The sequence below is a fragment of the Meleagris gallopavo genome, chromosome 1 (genome assembly GCF_000146605.3).
Source record: "Meleagris gallopavo isolate NT-WF06-2002-E0010 breed Aviagen turkey brand Nicholas breeding stock chromosome 1, Turkey_5.1, whole genome shotgun sequence".
NCBI lineage: Eukaryota > Metazoa > Chordata > Aves > Galliformes > Phasianidae > Meleagris > Meleagris gallopavo.
In genome coordinates, this window is record NC_015011.2 from 62103916 (window position 1) to 62126995 (window position 23080).

Below are 23080 nucleotides of genomic sequence, written 5' to 3' on the forward strand. Positions count from 1 at the left end.
GCACTAAGGACATGAGTGGATATAGGCAGCCTGTGAGCCACTGAGATCCCACTAGCCAGGATTCTGTATTTTTCCTGGCTGTATCCTCTCCCCTCAGCACCTGCCCTTGGCCAGCGCAGAAGATGGGCCTGTGGCCAGTAAGGTCTTGTCTCTCTGTCACATCTCAAGCCATTTTCCAGAAATGTGAATTTAAGCCTCCACCAGGGGCCATCACTGTGACCAGTGTTGCAGTTTGCCAGAGAAGTCTGTTGACAAATACATTCCCAGATGCACAAATTAGAAATAAACATAAAGTGGATATATCAGGAAACAAAGCAATGCTATGAGGAGGTGGCATGCCCTAACAGTTAAAACTGGCCCTACTTGAGCCTCTTATTCTTGCTAGCCTCATTGCCTAAGCAGTACCCATTTGCCTTGCAGGATGCTTATGAATTTCTAAAATTTTTTGAACAGAGACACCCTCCCAAGCCCAAGCTAAATGACAGCATCATCTCCTGTTTACTCCATAACTACAGCAAATGGATTTCCTTCCTCTACAGAATTTGTTATGGAGGTTAGAAAAACTATGCCAATTACAAAGAAAATAACTGTAATTCATTCCACTATAATTCATTCTGCTACATCAAGAGAGTACTTCTAGCTGTAGGATAAAAGCTGTAACCAAAGCCCTGTGAGTTTCAAAGTCAGCCTGGAGATGCATGGCTCCTTTAGCCCAAGGGCGGTTGCAGGTAAGCCCAGCAGTAAGTGACAGCACACAGGCGCCTCATGGGGAGAAGAAACAGTTCCAAATAGCCCATGACGCAGATGCCAGAAGAAAGCATTTCTGGACACCCAGCACAGTGGCTAATGGATCTCCTTTTCCGTCTTACACTTCGTAATAGCACTGTCACACCAACTCACAGCTCCTCAGTAAGGCAAGGAGTAAAAAGATTATACAGAGCATGTAGGAGGAAAGTAAAATAAAGACAATTTATAAATCAAAACAGAAGAAATAGCACCAAAACCCCTGGGAAGAATTCAGAGCTGGGCTAAGTCAGGATAATTAGCTATGCCTGGAGACATAACAAATTAGGCTCAGCAGAAACCATTTTGACTTTTTTTTCCTGAGACAAAAACCAGTAGGTAAGCTGTTATCTTAATATATATATCCTGCTCTCCCTGTGCTCTTTTCATCTGTTCTTGCTGCTACAGCTCAGTAGCAATACTGTACGTAGGTGATAACACTCTATATTTCATATGCTAGAGGTTAGGATGATAAAGGAGCAGCAGACTATATTGGCAGTTTCTTCTATCCTAAGAAGTGAGTTCCATCATCCCCAGCTCAAGAAAAACAAATTCTGCCACTCTTTAACTAGATTTATGTATGTTTTCCTATAGCCAAGGGACATCATGAAAACTGAACCCACTGAATGTGCTTCCTACATACTGTCCTGTCTCTTACAGTGGTGGATGATTAGACAAAAAATAGAGGACCACAAGAAGTTTGGAGTGATGTCTCTCATAGTAGATCCAGCTTCCTGAGCCAGGTTTTGCACCTGCGTATTGAGGTTTAATTGAGTCTGATGGATTTTTCTTCCATCAGACATCTGTCAGAGATACATCTGTCAGAAAGACATTTAGCTCTGGGGCACATCCTTTTCCACTCTTCCCTCGCCATTGAACACATTACTCAGTGAGGGGTATGAGCAGTGGGACATGTAATCTCTCTTGAGAAAGCTCTGAATAGCCTCCAGGCTGTGGATGACCATAGGATCATAGAATCATTAAGGTTGGAAAATACTAAGCCCACTAAATCATGTCCTTCAGTGCCCCATCCGCATATTTCTTGAACACCACCACTTCATTGGGCAGCCTCACCTTCCAATGCCTCACCACCCTTTCTTAGAAGAATTTTTTCCTAATACTGATCTGAACCTCCCCTGGTGCAACTTAAAAGCATTTCCTCTTGTCCTATCACTGCGACCTGGGAAAAGAGGCTGAGAAGAGACCATCTCTGCATTTCCCATGCATCTGCTCTCAAGTGTCTCACTAAACATTTCAAATAAAGCATAGAAGTCTTAAAAAGCAATTTCAGCTGAGGCTCAAAGTGTGCTGAGAAGAGCAGTCTGATGCCTGCAGAGCTGCAGTGTCCCTGAGATCTGCCCTACAATCATGGTTGCAAGGTCCACATGTCCCTTCACACAGGACATACAGATCTGCTCAGGAATAATCCTGGCATCATCTGCTCCCAGGTGCAGTGTTTGACTTCTCTGTTTGGACACAAGTTCATACTGGTCAAGCAGTCCTATCAGGGTAAGATGCACCAGCTTCTCCGCTTGACCACATGGTCTCTTCCATTCCAAGCACAGGGCTGTGTTGACAGCCTGGAGAAATCAGTGTGGGCACAGCAGCTCTGTCATGTCACATTATTTATTCTGAAAAGCGCATGGCACTTTGGGCACAGCAAAAAGCCTGAAGGACCGAGAATGATAATCAATAAGAGCAGAGTTACCAGCTGGAGGTGGGCTGTGCTTGGCAAGGCCTTGAAAACAAGGTCAAAGAGTTTAAACACGACACTGCAGCAGGTTTCTTGTTCAGCTTCTTCTAAACGCATCATGAACTGGAGCCAAGACTTTCAAAATAGCCACTAAAATCAAGGGTCAGAAATCCCTAGCAGTGAAGCAGTAACTTGAGTTTCACAGTGGCATGGAGAAGGCCTGATCTTTTGTTGTTCAGGTTGACAGAAACAATTGCATAGTCTCTTGTGGGTGCAAAGCCAGGCTGCAGAGCTTTCTGGAAAATAGTCCTCTGCCTCCTTTTTGAGGAGTTTCTCCGAAAATAAGAAAATAGCCCTGAAAATGTATTACCTCCACTTGAAATGCTGCAGCCTGAAGCTGCTAACAATGGTGACCTTTTCACTTTTCCCTGCTTTGGTGTGAAATATTAACAGCCTCCTCAAATCTGACAGAAACAAAAATTTCAATGGCATAAAATTGCCTGAAATGAAACAGCAAAATTACTTGTGGAAACGTGTGGGGAAAAAAATGCTATTGCATCTCCCCACCTCTTCTTTGTCAGAGCTGTAACAGCCACACAAATCACTTTTGACCTGTGCAGGTAGAGCCACAATTAGTTTAATTACACGGTGCGGGCTGTTGTTCAGTCAATTAAACTTTTTCTTCCATCCACACCATTTTAATGACAGCCAAGTAGCCCCAAGGCTCTTGCTTCGTGTTTGGAGCCATGACCAGCTGATCAGGCCACAGAAGGCTCTGCACTGATTTTTGGCTGGCTGCAGCAGCAGCATATGCTTGAGCTTCCTGCATCTCTAAAAGCTGTGAGTGACAGAGCTGTTCTAGGGGCAAGAGACAGATCTACAGATTGGATCTACTGGGCTCTGAGGTCAAATACCAGCTTATGGTTGGGTGAGCACCAAGAGGTAGCACAGCAGGGGCTTTGCAACTGGCCAAAATTCTCAAGGCTAGACTGTTGAGCTGTTTGTGTCGTAAGATGCTTGCATGAAAAGTAAAACACTCTCAGCATGCCGCAGTGCCTCCTGCATAAGTAATCTGTCCCCAGGGAAGATCACATCCCCTCCTTGCTCTGGGCACCAGTGAGGGACAGAGAAGTTTCTCCTGTTCCTCTTGCCACATAGAAAATGGCAGGAGAGAGTGGAGGAGAGCAGGATGGGAATGTTATCTGTACCAGCCTGAGATGCTGACAGGATGCTGATTGGGTTCTCCCAGATTTGAGAAACACAGAGATGCTTCAGCTCATCAGAAACCTTTCCCCAAAAAGAGTTGATTGGTGGTTACAGAGAAGTCAGCGCTGAGGAAGGCATGATAAGAGAATAAACCAGCTCTACAGGAAGACCAGCAGCTCCTCCACCCTTCTTTCCCACTCTCCTGCACAAGATTTGTGTTGTTGATGTCCAAGTCAGACCCATGGCTGTTGCCCAGTCTCCCTCCTCTGCCTGTAGCTGCCTGTGACCCAAGGTGCTCTCAATAACATGGTTGGCAAGGTCTGGTTGTTACCACACTGTGACCCTGTCCAGCTAAGGAGAGGGGCGGCGGGATCTTGATGATGTTTCTGAAGCCATTGAACAAGCAGGATGTCAATGAAAGACAGAATACATGTCAGATCCCTTGGCCCTGGTTCTGGGAGAGCAGTGGGAGTCCCTTACAGCCCCGAAAAGCATCTGAAGAACCACTGGGCTGCCAGCTTTGGCTCCTGCTTGCTGCCTGATCACTTTGTCAAACAGCACCTTGATTTTTGCATTATGTGAGCAGAAAGAACTGGGTCAGCTGTTCCAGCCCCCTCCTCCACTCTGGATGCCCACTAAGTCTCCTTGGGCTCCTTTTCCTGCAGGGGAAGCGGGGTCAGAGCCTGCTTCCTGTCACAGCCCCAACTTCACTGCTCTCACCTCAGATGGCACTTCTAAGCAAAGCGTGGGTTGTCTGGTTTTTTTTTGCCTTAGTTTATAATAGCAGCTGAACAACACAAACAGCGCACTTTCCCCTATCAGCACAGAGCAGTGTTAACAATCCTACTTGAGGACCCTTTCACAGCCAGGAAGAGGAAATGAGTGCATCTGCCTGAGGCCTGTGCCTTGTGGGGAATCTCACTCCTGCAGCCATGTGGGCCCAGCCTGGGTCCCACAGCCAGGGCCAGGCCAAGCCATGCTCACTCCTGCGGCAGCCTCCCAGCAGGCAGCAAGCAGCTCTTCCAGCCCCCACGGGCTTCCAGATTGGAGAAGATGAACAGTTGGCTTAAGGGCATCCCTGCCTCCATCCTCCTCAGTGAAACTAGTGCGCTAAAAAGATTAAAGGCCTATTTCTGCCCATTTAAAATGTGCTGATCAAATTAAGAAGCATTTTCCTTTTCTTACACAGTGCAAACTGGCACTCTGGGATGCCACAATACTCCAAACACACAAAGCTTCACAATTCTGGAAGTTTATTCATTTTTGCAACATTTTTCCTTTGCTGTGCCTAAGGCAATTCGGACATTCTTAGCCCAGCTTTCTTGCACGAAAGTTCTCAGCTCCTATAATATTTTGAGCTCACTGTCAATATTCATGTGTACCTGATCATAGAATCATACAGTCATAGAATCATTAAGGTTGGAAAAGACCACTAAGATCATTTAGATCAACACCAGCCCATCTACACCCTGCCCACTGACCACGTCCCTCAGTGCCACATCCACAAGGTTCTTGAACCTTGACCTCACAGAATGGTGACTCCCTCATCTCCCTGGGCAGCTTGTACCAATACTGAACCACTCTTTCTGAAATAAATGTTTCCCAATATCCAACCTGAGCCTCCCCTGGTGCAACTTGAGGCCATTCCCTCTCATCTTATTGTTGTTACCTGAGAGAAGAGGCCGACCTCCACCTCACCACAACCTCCTTTCGGGTCATTGTAGAGAGCAGTGAGGTCTCCCCCAAGCTCCTCTTTTCCAGTCTGAACAATCTCTGTTCCCTCAGCTATTCTCCATAAGACCTATTCTCCAGATCCCTCGTAGCTCCATTGCCCTTCTCTGGACATGCTCCAGGGCCTCAGTGCCTTTTTTGTAGTGAGGGGCCTCAAAGTGAACACAGCACTTGAGATGAGGCCCCACCAGTGCTAAGTACAAAGAGACAGTGACACCTGCTCCTGCTGGCTGCGCTATTTCTGAAACAAGCCAGGATGCCACGGGCCTTCTTGGCCACTGCTGGCTCATGTTCAACCAGCTGACCAGTAACATTCCCAGATCCTTTTCCTCTGTAATAAAGGAGCATGATTCTCAAAGACATCAGGTTCCTTGAGAATGAGAGACTGGAGGGAGAAAAAAGACACAAATGAGTGTTTCTATGAGAAAGGGATGCAGATTAAGCCCAGGGGTGCCCAGCTAGGTATCAGGCACCAGCATGGGGACAGAGGGGAAGCGGCAGCTCCCGAGAGTGTGGAAGCAAGGTAGGAGCACTGAAGAAGAGGCCGGGAAGTGGGGGGAACTTGAAATGAAGCAACAGAGAGAGAAGCACCTCATTGGGACCACAGCCTTCAGAGAAGTATTTCCCCATCTCATTAGGAGTGCCAAGTATTGTGCAAAAGGCATGGCTATCCTGTGCAGGAGGGTGGAAATAACTTTATATATAGAGCTGGATTTACTAAATCTCTAGAGATATTTCGAGTAATGCCAGTGGTTATTTGCTGCAGTGGAATTGATATTATTTTTGGTTTTCCTTTCTTTTTATTTTAATGAAGTCATTGAACAGAGATCTGGGTGAGCTTGATCTTGCTGAGCCTCACTTGAGAAGGTCACCTTGGATTTAATTGTCACAACTTAATGAAAAAATGAATTTAAAAAAATGACAAGGAGTAGAAACATGTGAGGGTGACTAGATGCTGCCTCTCATTTCTAGTGTATCAAGAGGATTGTCCCCCTCCTCTTGTGTGACCAAGGAATAAGGGTCTGGCCACTACCCTCTAGCTGGGAGGCACCTGCTGCTCCTGGAGTAAGGCAAGCAGGTAAAAACCCTGCCTGCCTCAAAAGCCTCCGCTAACACACTCAGCATATGGAGGGGAGATAGGTGAAGGCAGGAGAGCTATAGCAGCAGGTGGCAGGAACAGCATCAAGTCTCCAAGAGAGCGATCCAGGCTGGCATTTACTGTACCATCATCTCCACAGCTAGAGACTGCAGGGGCAGGCATGGCGGTCACTTGCTGTTGACAACATGGAGAGTCATATAAGGTGTTTGTCATTTGTTCCTTGTGGCCATTAATTTTCTCAAGAAGAAAAAGCCTTTGCTAGTTTGGATTTGGTTGTTTTTCTCCTCTGCATTCCAAGCAATGTCAGAGCTTCTCTTAGAGTGATGGAAGTATAGGGAAGACAACCAAGATAAAATGTATTGGAGGTGTCCACCAGAAATCAGCAGAATTACAGCAAGGTCACCAGCCAACAGTGGAGCCCTTGGTGGCCAAGCTGCAGCTTTTTCCTATCAGTGGAGACCCCACTAAGGAAACTTGCTCAGGATTCCACCTGGCTGCTGTTCCAGAATTTAAGCTCAATACATCTCCTCAGTGGGTCAGAGATCCATTGGAACGGAGGGAAATCCAGTTGGCTCTGTGTGCTAGTGGCTGTGAGGAAGGATGCTGCCTTCCCAGTGTCTGCTGCTTTTCCTGACCAGGAGAACATCACAACTGGAATGACAATTGGCAGAAGAAATATAGGCATGGCAGTGGTGCAGCTGAGGCCATTATACTGGCAACTTCTGCCCCTGCTTTTGGGAGCCTGCCTGCTTCATGCTGCACCAACAGAGTGCCAGGCAGATGGGACTACCCCTATTTGTTCACCTTTATAGCCCCTACAGGGAGACACACTCCATCTTTCATCCTGCCACGTCCTTGTGGTACTTTCGTTTCATTTGCCCCACATCCAACTAAGGGGATGGAGGAGAGCTCAGTGTCTGCAGCCACCCTTTCCCAAGGATGCTCATGCACAGCTAGACTCCTTTCTCTGATCCCCAAACTCCCATCCCCACATCCAGGCTCTGCTGTCCCACCTACCTCAGGCTACCCGCTGGGTTCTCGTGGCGTGCAGAGCTGCTCCCAAAGATCCGATCCAGGGAGGCACGTTCTGACTTGCTCCCTTGCACAGAGGGGAGCTATGAGCCTCACCCCACACAGCTCCTCATCACCCGTATTGATGAGCCCTTAATGAGCTTTGCGCTCACGTCCAGTCAAATCAACACCCAGCATGTCGCGAGTGGGGGGGGTACCCAGAGCCACTGGAAAAATACACAGTGGTGGGAGTGATGAGGCTCCAAGGGCATGGGCAGGAGTGCTGGCCAAGGGCCTGGTGCCGAAAATTTTTGGGGAGGAATGGGTGTCCTTTTGTGAGCTTCCTCTGCTTTTCCATAGGCCTTCCCCAGCACGGCCAGGTTTGCGACAGTGCAGCCCCATGAAGGGGACAGGCAGGACAGGAGTCACCATGCTGTCACCAGCCAGGTGTCTTGCTGATGGTGTTGAAAGGGGAAGGCAGAGGGTGAGGGACATTTATCTACTGGAGTGTACTCACCACTGGGTCAAGGAAGGAGCCACATGTTTTAGACTGGTTGCATGTGGGAGGAGCTGCTTATCCTGCAAGTATGACTGCAGCAGTGCAGTCCTTCCCAAGGCATTGGGAGGGCACAAGCAAACTGTAGTGCATTTCTGCAAAAATGACACTTGTCACTCAGCAGCTCCTCTGCTTGTGTGAAAGCAGAGACAAGTGTGCTTAAATTACTGGCAAAAATATGCTTAGTGGCTTTTAGCTGCTGGGAGTTCAGAAAGGCACCCCAGCACCCAGATGTTTCACTTCTCGTTAGCAAAACCCATTTTCTTCTAAGGAGCCCGTGTGCACCCTTGAAGCAAGCAATCACTCTATTACCTGTTGCAACTAAACCTACCTCAGCTCATCTGCCAAAGCCCCTTAGCCTGTACAGATGGGAAGGAAAAGATGCAGCTGTATGTCTTTGCTGAGGCTGCTGCTCATGGTCCTGTCCTATGTCTGAAGGACATTTCTTAAGTCCTCTGGAAAACAACATTTGAATAACATGTTCAGGGTAACAGAGGAGCGTGGGGGAGATGGTAAAACTCCCTGTGGGATGATGTGGCCCCACTGACCCAGGACGCTCAGCCTTGCAGAAGGCGTATTCATGGGCCCTATCTCCCCATTCCTGGATATGCTCAAGGTCAGGCTGGAGGTGGCTCTGAGCAAACTGATTTACCTCTAGGTGTCCCTGTGCATTGCAAGGGAGTTGGGCTAGATGGCCTTTATATGTCCCTTCCAACTCAAACGATTCTATGAATGTGAGGCTCACTGAGAGCAATGAAGATGCTGGGCTGGCCAGGAAGCTCAGCTCAGGTTTGAGTTTGCTTTGCAGTGATCCTCAGTCTCAAAGCTGGGAAAAGGATATTTGAATGTGACATTGTGTTACCAAGTCAGATTTACTGTGGCCAAGCAAACCAAATTAAAACATGTGCATGCAAATGGCAGTTTCAGTGAGAAACCAGTAGCAAAATCCCTGGTCTGTATTTGTCAAAAGAAATGGAAATGTGGCTGCAGAGATAGCACAACCTACTCCCATGCCTAGCATTTGCCTGCCCATTGCCATTCCCTCTTGGTCATCAACCTCTCCTCAAGCCCTATTATTGATGTGACACCTCCTAAAAAAAAAAAAAAAGGAGAGAGAGAATTCATAGCAGCTTGCTTGCAGGGTGGGTGCAGACCTCAGGGAACCAGCCTTCAATATGTGTTTTCACAGTTTTCCATGCAGCCCTGACTGAAGACCACCTGAGCAGCTCAATTGCGAACGTGAGGTACCGTAGGCAAAGACATGCAACACTTTCACTGGAAACACGACAAACCATTTCCACACCTCCCACACCTCTGCACAAAGCAGCCATTTCCACTGAAGGGATAAAAAATGCATTTGAAAGCAACACATGTTTTCTGCAAAACATTAGCCATGTGAATTAGAAGCAGAAACAAGCAGTCAGTATCAAAGGCACAGGGGAACAAGAGTTTCTCTCAACCTGACACAAGCAAAGCTTTTCTTTCCAGGAGAAAGGGAAGTGGGACCAACAGAAGAGGCCAGGGATATTTTATACTTGGTTAGAACTAGTCACGGGCAGGTGAGCTCAAATGAATTTGGGAATGTGCCTTAGAAGAGAAGTAGAATTTGTTTGGAAGGATGGGATTTGGAGTTGTTTTCTTGGTTGTTGTCCATAAACATTCATGAGACTAGATTTTGATTCACCAGCATGTTCACAGAAAATGAGTGCTTGGCAGGTACTCAGACAAATACTCGCTGGCTTGAGTATTTGTGTTTGAAGCGTTTGGGCTGCCACCTCCAAAGCTTTTGGAGGCTTTGGGAGTTATCCAGCAAAAGAGCCCAACCCCACTGTATAATCTGGATGAGTAAACACAAGTGCAAAGAGTGTTTTCTGAATAACAGATATTGGATGCAATGACAGCAGGAAAAGCAGCCAAATAATCAGGATAGCCATCTCTTAGTTTAAAATTCGTTTGCAAAAATCATTAGCACAATCATTGTAAAATAAGCAGAGGTATAATCACTCGAGGATAATTTGCAAAGAGGAAGAGAGCTGCACTCTCTGAAAAGAGCTGCTGCCATCTGTTAGGCTGCCTGGCTCTGACCAAGGCCCCCAGCCCACCAGCTCCAAGGGAAGCAGGGCTAGCAATCACGGCAGATCTGGCAGCTATTGTATTTGGGAGTCCAATTTAAAGCGCAGCCTCCACATCTTCAGTGACTCTGAAAGCCAGCACTGGGGCCAGGCTGGTCAGCTTCCTTCCTCCCACCCTGGGCAGGCTGTGCTCAGTGTCACCCTGACACCTGGTACCCAAGCCATCTTTGCTCAGTCAGTGGTCAGCAGGTTACAGATAGGGAAAATATCTAAGACCAGGGTGGGTAAAGCTCAGAAATTCCTGCATTGTCTTCTCATCTTCCATTCACAAGTGCTATACGTAACTCTCAACACAGATGGACTGATTAGAACTCACCTGGTGGGGTCTAGAGCTGCTTCATCAGCTCATCTGTTCATATTCGGCTGTGTGACCTCCCAGCCTTGCTGCCCTCTTCTCCCCAGGAAAGCTACAAGGGCTGGGGTTCCCTCTGATCTTGGGCACCCTCTGTGATCTCCCTGTCAAGCTGAGATTGATCAGTCCTATGGTCCAGAGGAAGGTCTTGCCACATACGTCCATAGTTCCTCACAGGACATGCTCCTGGGACATATGTCCTCTTGGAAATGACCTCCCCACAGAAACATGTCCAGTACTTTCCACCGCTAGTGATGTTATTTGCAACTGCTTTCATCCACTGATTTTAAAAGTACATTTATGCCACTTGTCTCTGCAGATGCTAGGAGGCCTTGGGAGTAATTTTGTCTGGAACTCTCTTGTTTCAAAACCAGGCATTTTTAAATCATTTCCATTGCCTGCAGCACAAACAAAGAAGAACATGGTGGAGGAACAACAACAACAACAAAGCATAGAAGAAATAGAGTAAGAACAAAACTGAAAATAAATACAACAAAAGAATAGGAATTTACACCCAGTGGAGATTAAAAGTGACCCGCAAAAGGAAAACAGATTAGGTTGGAGCATATTTGTTCTGGACTCACCAATGCATTTCTTTTTCCCCTGGAAAACTATGGGGACACAGGGACACAGCAAGATAATGTCAACTGGAAATCCTGTCAGTAAGATTTAGCAGCTGTGAAACAGCCAGGTTCTTTTAAGCTCAATGTTTTTTCACTTATTTGTCCTGTCCATATCATCTTAACTCATGTATTCTAGAAAAACCCGTAAGAAAAACTTCCTCCACTAAAGATTTGTTGCCAAATCTGACCTTTCAGATCTCAGGTGAGACCTGGAGGACCAAGCGTCCTCCAACACAAAATGAAGAAGAGCAGTTTAGCAGGTTATGGGAGGGAGGGGGATATTGGGTTAGTAAAAGAAAATCTGTTTATTTGGAAAGGTCAGAGTGGCATTTTCCCTGCTCATCCTTTGGATGAATAGTCTTCATCTCCAGTGGGATACTTAGGTATGTGACCAATTTTTCCACGTGATAGGAATTAATATCTGTACACAGGGAAGTTCTTGAGAGAAGGTAAACATTGCTTCATAGGGGGTCAGACACCTTTGGCTTTGTCAATTGCTAAAGCACAGCACCAAGCTCAGACTTCAGCACTGCCATAATGTTTCCTTCCTCAGCCAGCTGGTGGTGACACATGAGAATAGCCAGTACTGGAGGGCACCCCAGCCTGATGGTGCTGATAGCCACGCCATCGCACTGTGACACAAGTTTAATTTCTTGCTGGCTGAAGCTGGATCTGCATTGCCTTTCCTATGGCCCTTTGTGGCCATCAGCAAGCAAAAGGTTTAATGAGATCCTGAGATGTTTGCTGGTTCGTCTCTAAGCAGTGGCAAGGGTATGGCACCTGGCTGTGAATTTTCGGCTCTCCCCAGAGATTTTCTAAAAGCAGGAGTTCCCAGAGCAGAGCTCCAATGTGCCTGGAGTTCAGGTGAAGATTTTATACCTGGGGAGACTCAGGTTTCTGATATATCTGTGCTGTGCTCTTCTTGGCAAGCAGTGATAAGGGGCACCAGGCTCCAGGAACCAGAAGAAAGCTAAAACAAACACCAGCCATGGGATTTCTGCAGGGAAAAAGGACTTCTGTCAGCACTACAGTACCTATCCATGGGCAGAAGGAGTTAGACTAAATTAAACAAGAGTAGCCCACTTTGCGAGCAGGATTATTACAGTTTAAAGACCATTTAGGTGATAGCTGGAAGCAGTCATGTTGATGCAAGCATGCCTATATATGTGGGCTGTTTTGCTAAATGTAGTTGAAGTACAAAAACATATTTTTACCAGTGAAATTGCTCCCAGAAGGGACAGCAATGATTTAGCTCCAGTCCTTCTAATCCATCCAAAAGTAGTGTGAAATGTAACCTGTGTTCAACTTAGCTTAGACGTGATCCTCATAGACTTAATATAAATTAAAATCAGCATGAACAGGACATAAATAGAAGTGTCCACACACGCTTTAGAAGATTTAACTGAAATCACATACTGTGTTAAGCCACCTAACTTTAAAGTAAATGCACCCTTAGGTCCAGTTACATCACTGGCATAGCTCTGCCAGGAGAGTGGATGGTTGTTTTTTTTTCCCCTCTCTTTCTTAAGAGGCTTATGCTGATAAAAGCTCTGAGGTGGATGTTTTAAATCAGCAGAAGTGCAGTTATACTGGTAGAGTTTCTGTCACTTCCTATTACAACCGTACAGCAACCCACTCTGACAGAGAGAAGAAGCCTTGAATGTGGAATGCTTGAGCTGCTGTGGTCAGTGTAGAAAAGAAAGAGGGCAGATTTGGGTATGAGATGCAAGCCAAGGAAAAAGGACAACAAAGGCAGGATAACTAGTGCCAACCACAGTTGCACCTGTTGTGGTAAGCAGGGGATCCTCAGAAAGAAGAAGAGCAGGAGAGATGAGAGAAGATGAAAAACCATAGCTAGTGTTGGGACATGCATACATCCCCCCTGGAGATGGAGGATCCAGGTCTGTAATATGTGAAGGAGAAGAGGAAGAGCATTCAGGATATTTGGGGAGCACTGTATTCATGGCTCACAAATTGGCCACAAATTCTTTGGGCCACAAAGAAGTTTAGTCATCAAAATACCACAGTATTTTAAGAAAAATGTGTTGAAATGTCCATGGGAGAAATTCCTGCTTTTCTCTATAGGGTGAGCCCTTCCAGGACTGGTTATCAGAGCAAACTGTCAGTGAATAAGAAGAGAAAATACCAAGAGAGTCTCTAGCATGGGAAAAGCCAAGGCCAATCTCCTCTGTGAAGTGCTCTGCAGTTGCAACTTCATGTACACAGCAAGGGAAGGGTCAACACATGCACCCATGTGCAAGGCAGTGTCGATACGTGCAAGCGGGAAGGACAGAACAGTGCAAGCATGAGTGAGGGAAAGCACTTTCTGCCTTTCTGCTGCTTGCCCACGTGATGCACACACACAGAGCGATCCTTTGTTTGCAGTAATCATATATTTAATCCCCTGGGGGACTTGCTCTTATCAATAGAATTGGATGGTGGGAAATTGCTTTGCCGTCGCTCGATGGGTTGTACATACGTCAACCTGGCCAGGGGACTCTGGCCAGAACAACCCGAAGGTGCTGCTGACAGCTTTATTTGGGTCAATAAAATGGGATGAATAAGAGGAACTGGAGAGGAGAGGTGTTTGGAGCAGGCAACCCCTGGCCATTATAAATAAAGCCTTGCCCCTACTGAACAAAGACCTGGGAAGCAGCGGAATGAGAGTGAATTCTCCCACCTCCAATTACAAGGGGAATGCCCCCCATCTTGACCTGCAGAAGAGTCTGGGGTAAGAGTCTTTTGGTTCATACAAGAAATTATGCTATGTAAACTATGTAAAACTTCAGGCAGTAAATAACTTTAAAATCTGTGTCTACTTGGCTGGGGCAGGTAATTCACCAAATGAAATAAATTAAAAATAAAATTCCTGGCATTGTCCCATCTCGTCACTGCATAATCAACATTTTCTCAAAGCATTGCTTAAGCGCCCTGCACACACAGGCTCTGACAAAAGCTAGACAAGCCTGAAACTGGAGGCATGCACTGCCATGCTTGGGCTCCTGGGCAAGGAGGTTCATGGGGCACAATGACCGAGTGCTGTCACTGGGTTGCAGTTCCACTTATCTAGTATCTTACTCCATTGCTGGCAGCAGGTTTAAAGCTGAGCCCTAGGAGAGCAGCCAGCCCAGTTCTGGCAGCAGAACAGATGCCCATGGGGCAGGGCTGTATGATGGCATGGGAGAGAGGACTCTGTTGCTGTTCCCGTAACAGGAGTGACATCTGCATTGCACCAGTGCCAATGGGAGCCACCATCCCACAGCCCATCTGGGGAACTCGTGCCTCATCCAAAAATGTAGCACAGAAAACTAGGACAATATGAGTACGTTTTCCCCAAAGTTATGGGATTAAATCTCAGCGCTGGGACAGTCCCCATTACCAGGCTGCATTCTGCCATCTTGGAGAGGTTAACACACTGTTTTCTGATGTTAATCAGCATGCCTGCACATTGCTTGTAGTGTCCCAGCACAAATCCCAGACAAATCCCAGACATTCAGGTGGAGAAATACCAAGCTCCAGCTCTCAGGGCATCCTTACCTCAAAGCAAGAGAATTTCGTGCACTGGAGGGATGCTTGCTTAGGATGACGTATTTATGGCCCTTCTCCAGTGTGGGAAAGTGACAGGTTGCTTTTTGTTTGGGAGAGTGGGTTTATTTCTCCATATGAAAAAGAAGCTCGTTTCATTTACTGTTAAATACAAGCTTGAGAGAGGCATAAGACTGCCTTTCATCACTCCTCTGTCTCCAAAGACTATTACCCACACCATGGTACAACAATGACCTCACACTTGACAAAGCATGCGTTAGAAAAGTCTGCTGGCTACTGGCAAATAAGGAATGAGAATGAGTCCATCTCCTATCCAGTACAACCATTCTAGACTGCTATGAGGAGACGTTCCCTGCCCTGACCATAAACCAGGCTGGGATGGAAATTTCTCCACAGAATTCTTTCAAAAAAGAAGAAAAAAGTGAAGAGGCCGCATTTCACAGTGTGATTTTGGCAAGTCACCAAAAGCAAGACAAGCTGAGTTGCCCACAATTGGCTTTGCACAGACACTTAAAGCATTTCTCCCTGGGAATCCTTTCCTTTTCCACATAGATCTTCATATGCTGGCTTGACAAACCAGAACAGACAGCTCCAAAAATATGTGCCCTCCTGTGCAGAGACAGTTGTGGGTCAGGCATGCAAAACAGACCAGGATGATGTCCCAGGAGCAGTCAAGAGGGCAGGGCTTATTCCAGGTTTAAAAACAAAGGGAAAAAATAAATTCACCTCCCACCAAGCACAGTTAGAAATATTTCTTTTCCCTTGTCCACATCAAGATGTTCAGTAATGAAGTCTTTTTTGTTGTGCTGTGGAGGGAAGTGGATGGCAGCATGTGCACATCTCCCCAGTCCCTCAGGCCTCATGTCTTAATCTTCACTTTCTGAAAGCTTATATTATCTTCTCATTTGATTAACATTAATCCCTCCTCATCCTGTTCAAACCCTTTTAGCTAATTAATATGAGGTAAACTGTTTGTAAGTGCATGTAGCCTAATAAACCAAAGAACAACAGGATGATCTGACGCTCCACATCCTTATCTCTAAATTGCAGCAGAAAGGATTTGAAGGTTGGACTATTTGGTGGATAAAGAATTGTTTGGATGGTCATAGCCAGAGGGTTGTTGTCAACAGCTCTATGTCCAGGTAGAGTCTGGTCATGTTCCCCAGGGTTCTGTCTTGAGACTGGTACTCTTCAACATCTTAATCAACAGAATAGACAGTGGGATTGAGCCTGCCCTCAGCAAGTTTGCTGATGACACCAGGCTAAGTGGTGCAGTTGACACAATAGAAGGAAAGAACACCATCCAAAGGGATCTGAACACACTTGGAAAGTGGGCACATGAGAACCTGATGAGGTTTAACAAGGTCAAAAACAAGGTTTTGCACTGGGGTCAAGACAATCCCAGATATGAGTACAGACTGGGAGAAAAATTTACTGTGAGCAGCCTTGCCAAAAAGGACTTGGGGATTTGATGGACAAGAGGCTGGACATGGGCCAGCAGTAGGTGCTTGTAGACCAGGCCAACTGTATCCTGGGCTGCAACAAAAGAGGAGTAGCTAGCTCTCTCTGCTCTCATGAGGCCCCGACTAGAATACTGTGTCCAAGCCTGGAGTCTCCATCTCAGAAAAGATGTGGAGCTGCTAGAGTGAGTTCAGAGGAGAGCCATGAAGATGCTCAGAGAGCTGAGCACTTCTCCTGCAAAGAAAGCCTGAAGGAATTGGGCTTGTTTAGCTTGGAGAAAAGAAGGCTCTGGGTAGACTTCATTGTGGTCTTCCAGTATTTGAAGGAAACTTACAAGCAGGAGGGGGACCAACTTCTTACACAGTCTGATGGTGATAGGACAAGAGAATGGCTTTAAACTAAAAGAAGGAAGATTTAGGCTAAATTTTAGGAAGAAGATTTTTACTCATAGGGTGGTGAGCTGCTGGCACAGGCTGCCCAGACAGGTTGTGGATGCCCTATCCCTGGAGGCACTCAAGGCCTGGTTGGATGGGGCACTGAGCCCCTGGTCCAACTGATTTAGTGGTTGGCCACCCTGCCCACAGCAGGGGTTGGAACAAGATGATCTTTAAGGTTCCCTCACCAAAGTCATTGTATGGTTCAATGGTTTTACAGTCCTCTGACCTCTCCTGGCCTTTAGTAAAATGCAATACATTCATAGGATCAAGATAGAATCAACAACTTTGCTAAGGATTGAGATGCAGCTCCAAGTCCTTAGTAGCTAATGAAACTAACCACTGCACTATGTCTATAGTGGGCACAGCTTCTCTTGAGGGGTGGAGGGAGCTCACAGCTGCATCTTCATCTCATCAGGAGCTACAGATCACTGTCCTTTGCCTGAGGACTGCAGTGGTCATCAAGGGCAGGGAGAGGCCTTAGATCCAAGCTTCTCGAGAATTATAGAATATGCTGAGTTGGAAGGGAACCACAAGGATCATTGAATCCAGCTCCTGGAACTCCAGCAGTTCAGTGCTGTGCCCACTGCCCTGGGGAGCCTCTGCACTCTGGTGAAGAACCTTTCCTTAATACACATGAGTGTTTTATGTCCTTTTTGTACTGTGGCACTCCAAATTACCCAGTGCAGGAGGTGAGGCTGCACAGCACAGAGCAGAGCAGGACAACTCCTTCCCTTGCCTGGTGGCATTGTGGTGAGAAAGAAGACTGTAAGAAAGTTGAAGAGATCCCGAAAATGAGAAAGTATGCATATTACTTCATACTAGACAAAGGTAAGAACGTGAGAGTTTCTCTCAGAAGCCCTAGAGAGCCTGGCTGTAGCCTTCCGGGGCCAGGACATAAGGAGTCCCCATCTGTCTCCTGCTGGCTGCAGTCCTAGGGCCTTGTGAGAGACACCATGGCTTCTCCTTCTTCTCCCAGGTGCTGGAGGCTGCAGTTCTGCCAAACTAGGAACCACCTTTGGTTGCATGAGGATCTAAGGAAAGAGGCTCAAGAACACAATTTCTCTTTGAAGAAAAACACTTGCCAGATGGACTTGGGAAGGGGCTTGCTTGGAGAATAGAAGAATGGATGCAACCTTTCTAGCTGATGAGGGCTAGATGACAATGTCCTCTTGACAACTCTTAAAAACTCAATTACCCTTTATTTTACCTTTTTTGTTCATTTGTTTTCTCCAGTAAAAATTTTCACCTGTCATGTCCTTTTTTTTTTTTTTCCCCAATCTGGACCGAATTGGTTAAAAGGAAAAGGGAAGAAAAGGGTTGGAAAGGGGGGGAGGGGACAAAGAGGGGAAGGGAGGAGAACAAGGAGAAAAAAAGAGAAGGAGAAAGAAAGAACAAAAAAAGACAAAAGGAAGAAGAAAAATTCTAAGACGTTTTTGTCTTCTTTTTATTTAAAAAAAATTTTTTTTTCCTGATTTTCCTTGCTAGAGAGGGTTGGCAAGAGGAATGAACTTTTAATGAAAAATGAAACAACTGCCCCCCCAGAAAGGTAAAAAAAAAACAGGCAATTGGTGCTTTACAGATGTCCTTCTTCACTTCTACATACAGCATTTTTCCTGATTGGGAGGAGCAGCCGAGAATGACCACTTGGTAACTTCTCTTGGATTTCAGCTTCAAATACATTATGTTTTGACGACTTATCAACAACTACATGAAAACAAAATCCTCCTTTCCATACCACCCCCTTTTGATGGTACGTATGCACTATGGTGGCTTTTCTTCAGACAGACACCCAACTCTGACCACAGTGTGGGCATCTCCTAGAGGCTGATAAAGACCTCTCAGATGCTTAGTATGTGTGCAGCAATGCCTGAGATGTTTGTGTGAGTTCAACAAACCATTCATTAGTTGATCTCTAACTACGTCTGCATGCAGAGGGGATTATAGCAGCAAATAATCGTTGGTGGTATTTTCCCTTTCTACCCCAGGTGGGTGTGCTTGGATCACAAGATCACAAGGATTTTTCCCTTAAGCTTCCTGCAATTCTCTCAGTCCCATCCAGAGTGTCTGGATAAGCTTCCTGATCCTGGAAATTCTGTAATTTCTTTCAGTGATGACAGCAATTCCTCCTCCGACTGTTAAAATATGGTGCTTCCTGACAGGTCTGGGACACTGCTATCAGATTATACATAAGCAACAGATAAACCAGTTCATATTGTGTTTATTTGCAGTAACACAGCTCCACACCTGTGTTCAAAACTGCAAAGTGATTTGTTTCTATCTAGGATTACTGCAGTGCCTTCAGACTACCTCAGGAAAAGGAGTGGCTACACCTCCACCGCTTCTCTGGCAGCAAGACACTATCTTACACCTTAGAGACTCAGCAACAGGAGCCAAGAGGTTGAACATCCCACCAAGGCTCACACAAGAAACTCTTGTTAACTGAATCTGGATGCCATGACACAGTCCTGCTACTGAACTTGTGTTGATTGGAGAAAGCAAATTTCTTCCTCAAAACCAATGCCACTGTTCTGATGGTGGTTGCCACCAAAACCAGTCTGCCTGTGCAAAGCTCTCCTTTGGGGCTGATGGAGAGCAAGCACTCATGGACACTGGGGCTGGTGGCTTTATCAGATGACCAGGCTGAGCCACCACTGCATTGCCACATGTCTTGGCCTTGCAGTGCTGGATACCAGGAGCTGTTGTTCCAGCCATAGATAAGGACCTGCTGTAGAGAGTGGCTCACCCCAACGAACTGTGAGCAGTACTGCTAGTCAGGAGGGGAAAAATACCAAAATGTTTACTGTGTGGCAGGGCTGCAAGAGTCTGGATTTTAAGCTCTTCCCAAGACCATTGCAGCAACACAACATTTAGCTCCTTAATAAATAAAATAAAATAAATGATGCCTTCTGTGGTGCTGCAATCCTTCATAGTGAAGAATAACAAGGCTCGCCAGTTGTCTCTACCTTCTACAGCAAGTCATCTCCAATTAAATGAAAATATCCCAGAGAGGTACATATTCTGATGTTTGACTTTCAGCGTTCATTTCACCAACAATTTTTAGATGCTAAAGGAAAGGAAATTAAATGGGGAAAAAATTCCCCTATGCTAATTCACCAGTTAAACTCACATAAGACTGCAAAAGATAAGGTTCCCATAGCAATTGGAAAAGGTACTGCACTGCACAGATGAGACCTGATTTCCCTACTTTCTTTCAGAGCTGGCAGTTTATCTCCACACAGCACGGGGATGAGCAATTACTTGGAAGGAGGAACAAGGGAAAGGAGCCTGTGGCACCTGTGATTCTCTTTAATGGTAAATCTCCTGCGTGCTGCGATATGGCACTATTGCAAGGCAGACCCAAAGCCAGCGTGCGTTCCCTGGACCGTGGTAAATGGTCTGGGGAGATATTGCTGCTGGCTTTTGTGAAATCTCAATAGGCATTCAGGTAGGCTTTGTCATTGAGTGTTCGGGCCACACGTGACATAACAGCCTCTGCAAGACAGAGTTGTGTGGCTCCAAACGTCACATCCCCATGACATCCCTCCCAGCCATTGCACTGCAATCACGACCACCCTGGCAACAGAGAATGTTTAATTTGACACAGTCTGCTGCCAATGAAGTCATCTTAGCTATTAATTATCCCTTTATCTCTTCTGATCTTATGATTATTGTGCCCGATCGTGCCTGCCATGTCCCCTGAGCAGTTACTGGCAGCAGAGCAGAGGCAGCACAATCCTTCTCCCACTCTTGCCCCAAAGCTACTCTGCACACAGAAACAGGTCCATCAACTCCTTCATTAATTCCTCCATAAAATGCCCCAGCAGTGCAGTTAAATTTGTGGGCGTGCAATCCCCAGGGTTCCATATCTCTTTGCTATGCTGCAGCTCATTTTTAATCAACCTGCTCTGGGTCTTCGCATTCACTCCATGATTTCTCTGAGAGAAGCACCAAAGATTTAGCTGTTTCACTCTCAAATACACGTTCACTGGCCAGTGTGTGTCTGACTGGGAGCACACCTCTGGGATAGTTAGCCCTCACCCCCTTTCCACCCAGAGCCTGCTGTGAGATCCAGCATCAATAACTGTGTTTGCACCCAGTGCCCTGTCACTCTTCCTGTTCTGAAGCCATCACCACTAACACTGCAGCCAGTGATATCTTATTGGCACCCTCTCCCTTGGATAGAGGTGATGTAGCAATACATTTCCCTTTGTCATCCTCATGCTTATGTACTTCTAAACCAACTTGCTTATTTCCTGTGCTAACACCCCACAATTTGTGTTTTTGCATCCCTAACTTTTCTACTACACACCTTTATTCTCTGCTCTCTCTCACCTCTGTGGTTTCCTTTCCTCCTCCCAACACAACTGATGTTTGTTTTTTTTATGTGAGTGTGTGTGGGGCGGGGGGGAGGCGGTTGAGGGGAGCCTAGTTCTTTTTTTGTTATTATACTTCATTTTTTGCATTTCTTTCCCTCTCCATCAGTGCAGTGTCAGTTCTGAGGACCCCTCTGACAGCTGGGTGGAGTCAGGGATGTCCCATGTGAAGGAGAGAAGGGAAGAATCCAGGAAAAGAAACCACTTCAGGAAGGAGAGAGCAAATCAACTCGGAGTACTAAGGCGATATCTTCAATGCCTTAGAAATGAGTTTCCCTCTCTGTGATGCTGAGCATCTCCTGGACAGGAGGGGACTGCTCCTTGAACTTCAGTTCAGACAGAGCCACTATGTGCTTCCTGGGCTGTGGCAGATCCTCTGCTGGGGAAGTCAGCTGTGCGAGCCGCTGCGGAGAGGAAGTCTTTGTTAATTAAGCTGATAAACAAACCGGCACCCAATAGTGATCTACAACCATTGCTGGGGGCAAAGGCATCTGTAGAGCTGATGCTCACAGCTTCACGCTCCCCTCTTGCTGGATGGCTGTGAAAGGGGGTGAAGCAGGGCAGGCTCACTTCAGCTGCTCAGAGACAGTTACTGCATCCCTAGGCTCAGATTTGTGCTGTGGACTGACAACCTGACATACACAGCTCCCCACAGATATATTTCTGGGTGGAAAGATGCCAGAGATTCATCCCATAGACACTTGCTGTGGCCATAGAAAAAAACAGGGTAAAGTCCAATTACTCTTTTCCTTATGCCAAGTAGCCGTGCTACCTGAAAAGTCTGATGGGGGCTGTGCAGCCTTCTATATGTCCTGATTGTCGGGAAGTGCTGGGCACCTTCTGTCCTGGTGGGAGGCAGATGACACCTCGCTCGGTGACATTCTCAGTCCCTCACCAGAGTGACACAGGACCAGGGGGCTCCTGCCCACATCCACCCTCTTCTGTGCCATGTCCCGGTTCAGTCACAGCTGTTGTTCTTTCATGAGCTGTTCGGGCCACGGCACGCTCCTCCCTTACACAGCATACCACAGCAGAGCAGACAACTCATCCATGACTCGTTTGATTAATTTCAGTGCTTCTGCTTGCTGTGAAATGCCTGCCAGGATGCAGGATTTCACTCATTTATTCAAAAGCATTTGCCCCATGATTTGTGAAACCAGCCTTGGCCTGAAGCTTCTCTGTGAGCAACTCACTGCAGGTTTTCAGTGCTTGGGACTTGAGCTGTCTTAATCAGACACATTAAGCAACAACATTTGTGTTTCTTGATCAGTCAAGTGGAGCAAGAGGAATCGGTTTGTTGCAGCAACTGATCATAATTGCCAATTAAAAGCTCACTTTCAGTGAACGGCTTGCAATATTCAGTTAAAAGGCACTGTACCTGGAAGCAGCTGTGTCAGGAAACTAATTGATTACTTTTATGGGGCGTGACTGGAAAAATGGAACAGGTATATTTTGAGAAAACTTGTTTACAAAACAGAAGCAAATATTGAAGGAGATTTCATGAGGTTGGCTTTGATTCTCCCCTGAATCAGCCCAGGCTTGGCAGCTGGCTCCTTCTTGCATGCCACAAGCAGCCATTTGGAAATTTCTTCATAATAATATAACTGAGAGGTCCTTGAAAATTACAGATAATATAATCTAAACCAGCGCAAAGAGAAAATGCTACAGTCTGAAACTGGCTGAAGCAATTTCTTGGATGTGCTGTAAAATAAGCATTAGCACAACTTAAAGCAGCATTCTAGTCTGAGGACTCAAAGAACTTTGCAACAAGTGAGGCATGTTCAGCAAGCAGGACATTTAGGCAACTACTTCACAGACAGCCCTGAGTCCTCATAAAGGCATGTGAAACCTCTGAGCTGTCAGGAGTCAGATGCAGTGTCAGCTATCAAGACCATCTTCAAACTGGCTGTGGGATAGGAAAGGTGCAGGGCTGCTAAGTGATCTGAAGCACAAGATAGGGCTAGGAGAGTTAGGATTCCAGATCTGAACTTGGAGCAAACCATATCATGACAACTTGCCACAAGATTGACTCATAGTGTGTTGCATTGGGAGGGATACATTTCCAAACTGAAATAGC

At 46.3% G+C, this 23080-nt stretch overlaps 2 protein-coding genes across 5 annotated transcripts in view; one reads left to right on the forward strand and one right to left on the reverse strand.

Moving 5' to 3' along the window:
* LOC100542571 (zinc finger protein OZF-like) overlaps window positions 1-23080 on the forward strand; it is a 1148434-nt gene that overhangs the window by 980957 nt on the left and 144397 nt on the right. The window lies entirely within an intron of this gene.
* The window catches only part of SLC6A12 (solute carrier family 6 member 12), a 37610-nt gene continuing 32584 nt past the window's right edge, over window positions 18055-23080 (reverse strand). For all 3 annotated transcript variants that reach the window (XM_010714313.3, XM_010714318.3, XM_010714305.3), the window contains exon 15: window positions 18055-21407. In XM_010714313.3, coding sequence (XP_010712615.1) covers window positions 21264-21407 — 144 coding nt within the window. In that variant the 3' untranslated portion in view covers window positions 18055-21263. The remainder of the gene's footprint in view (window positions 21408-23080) is intronic.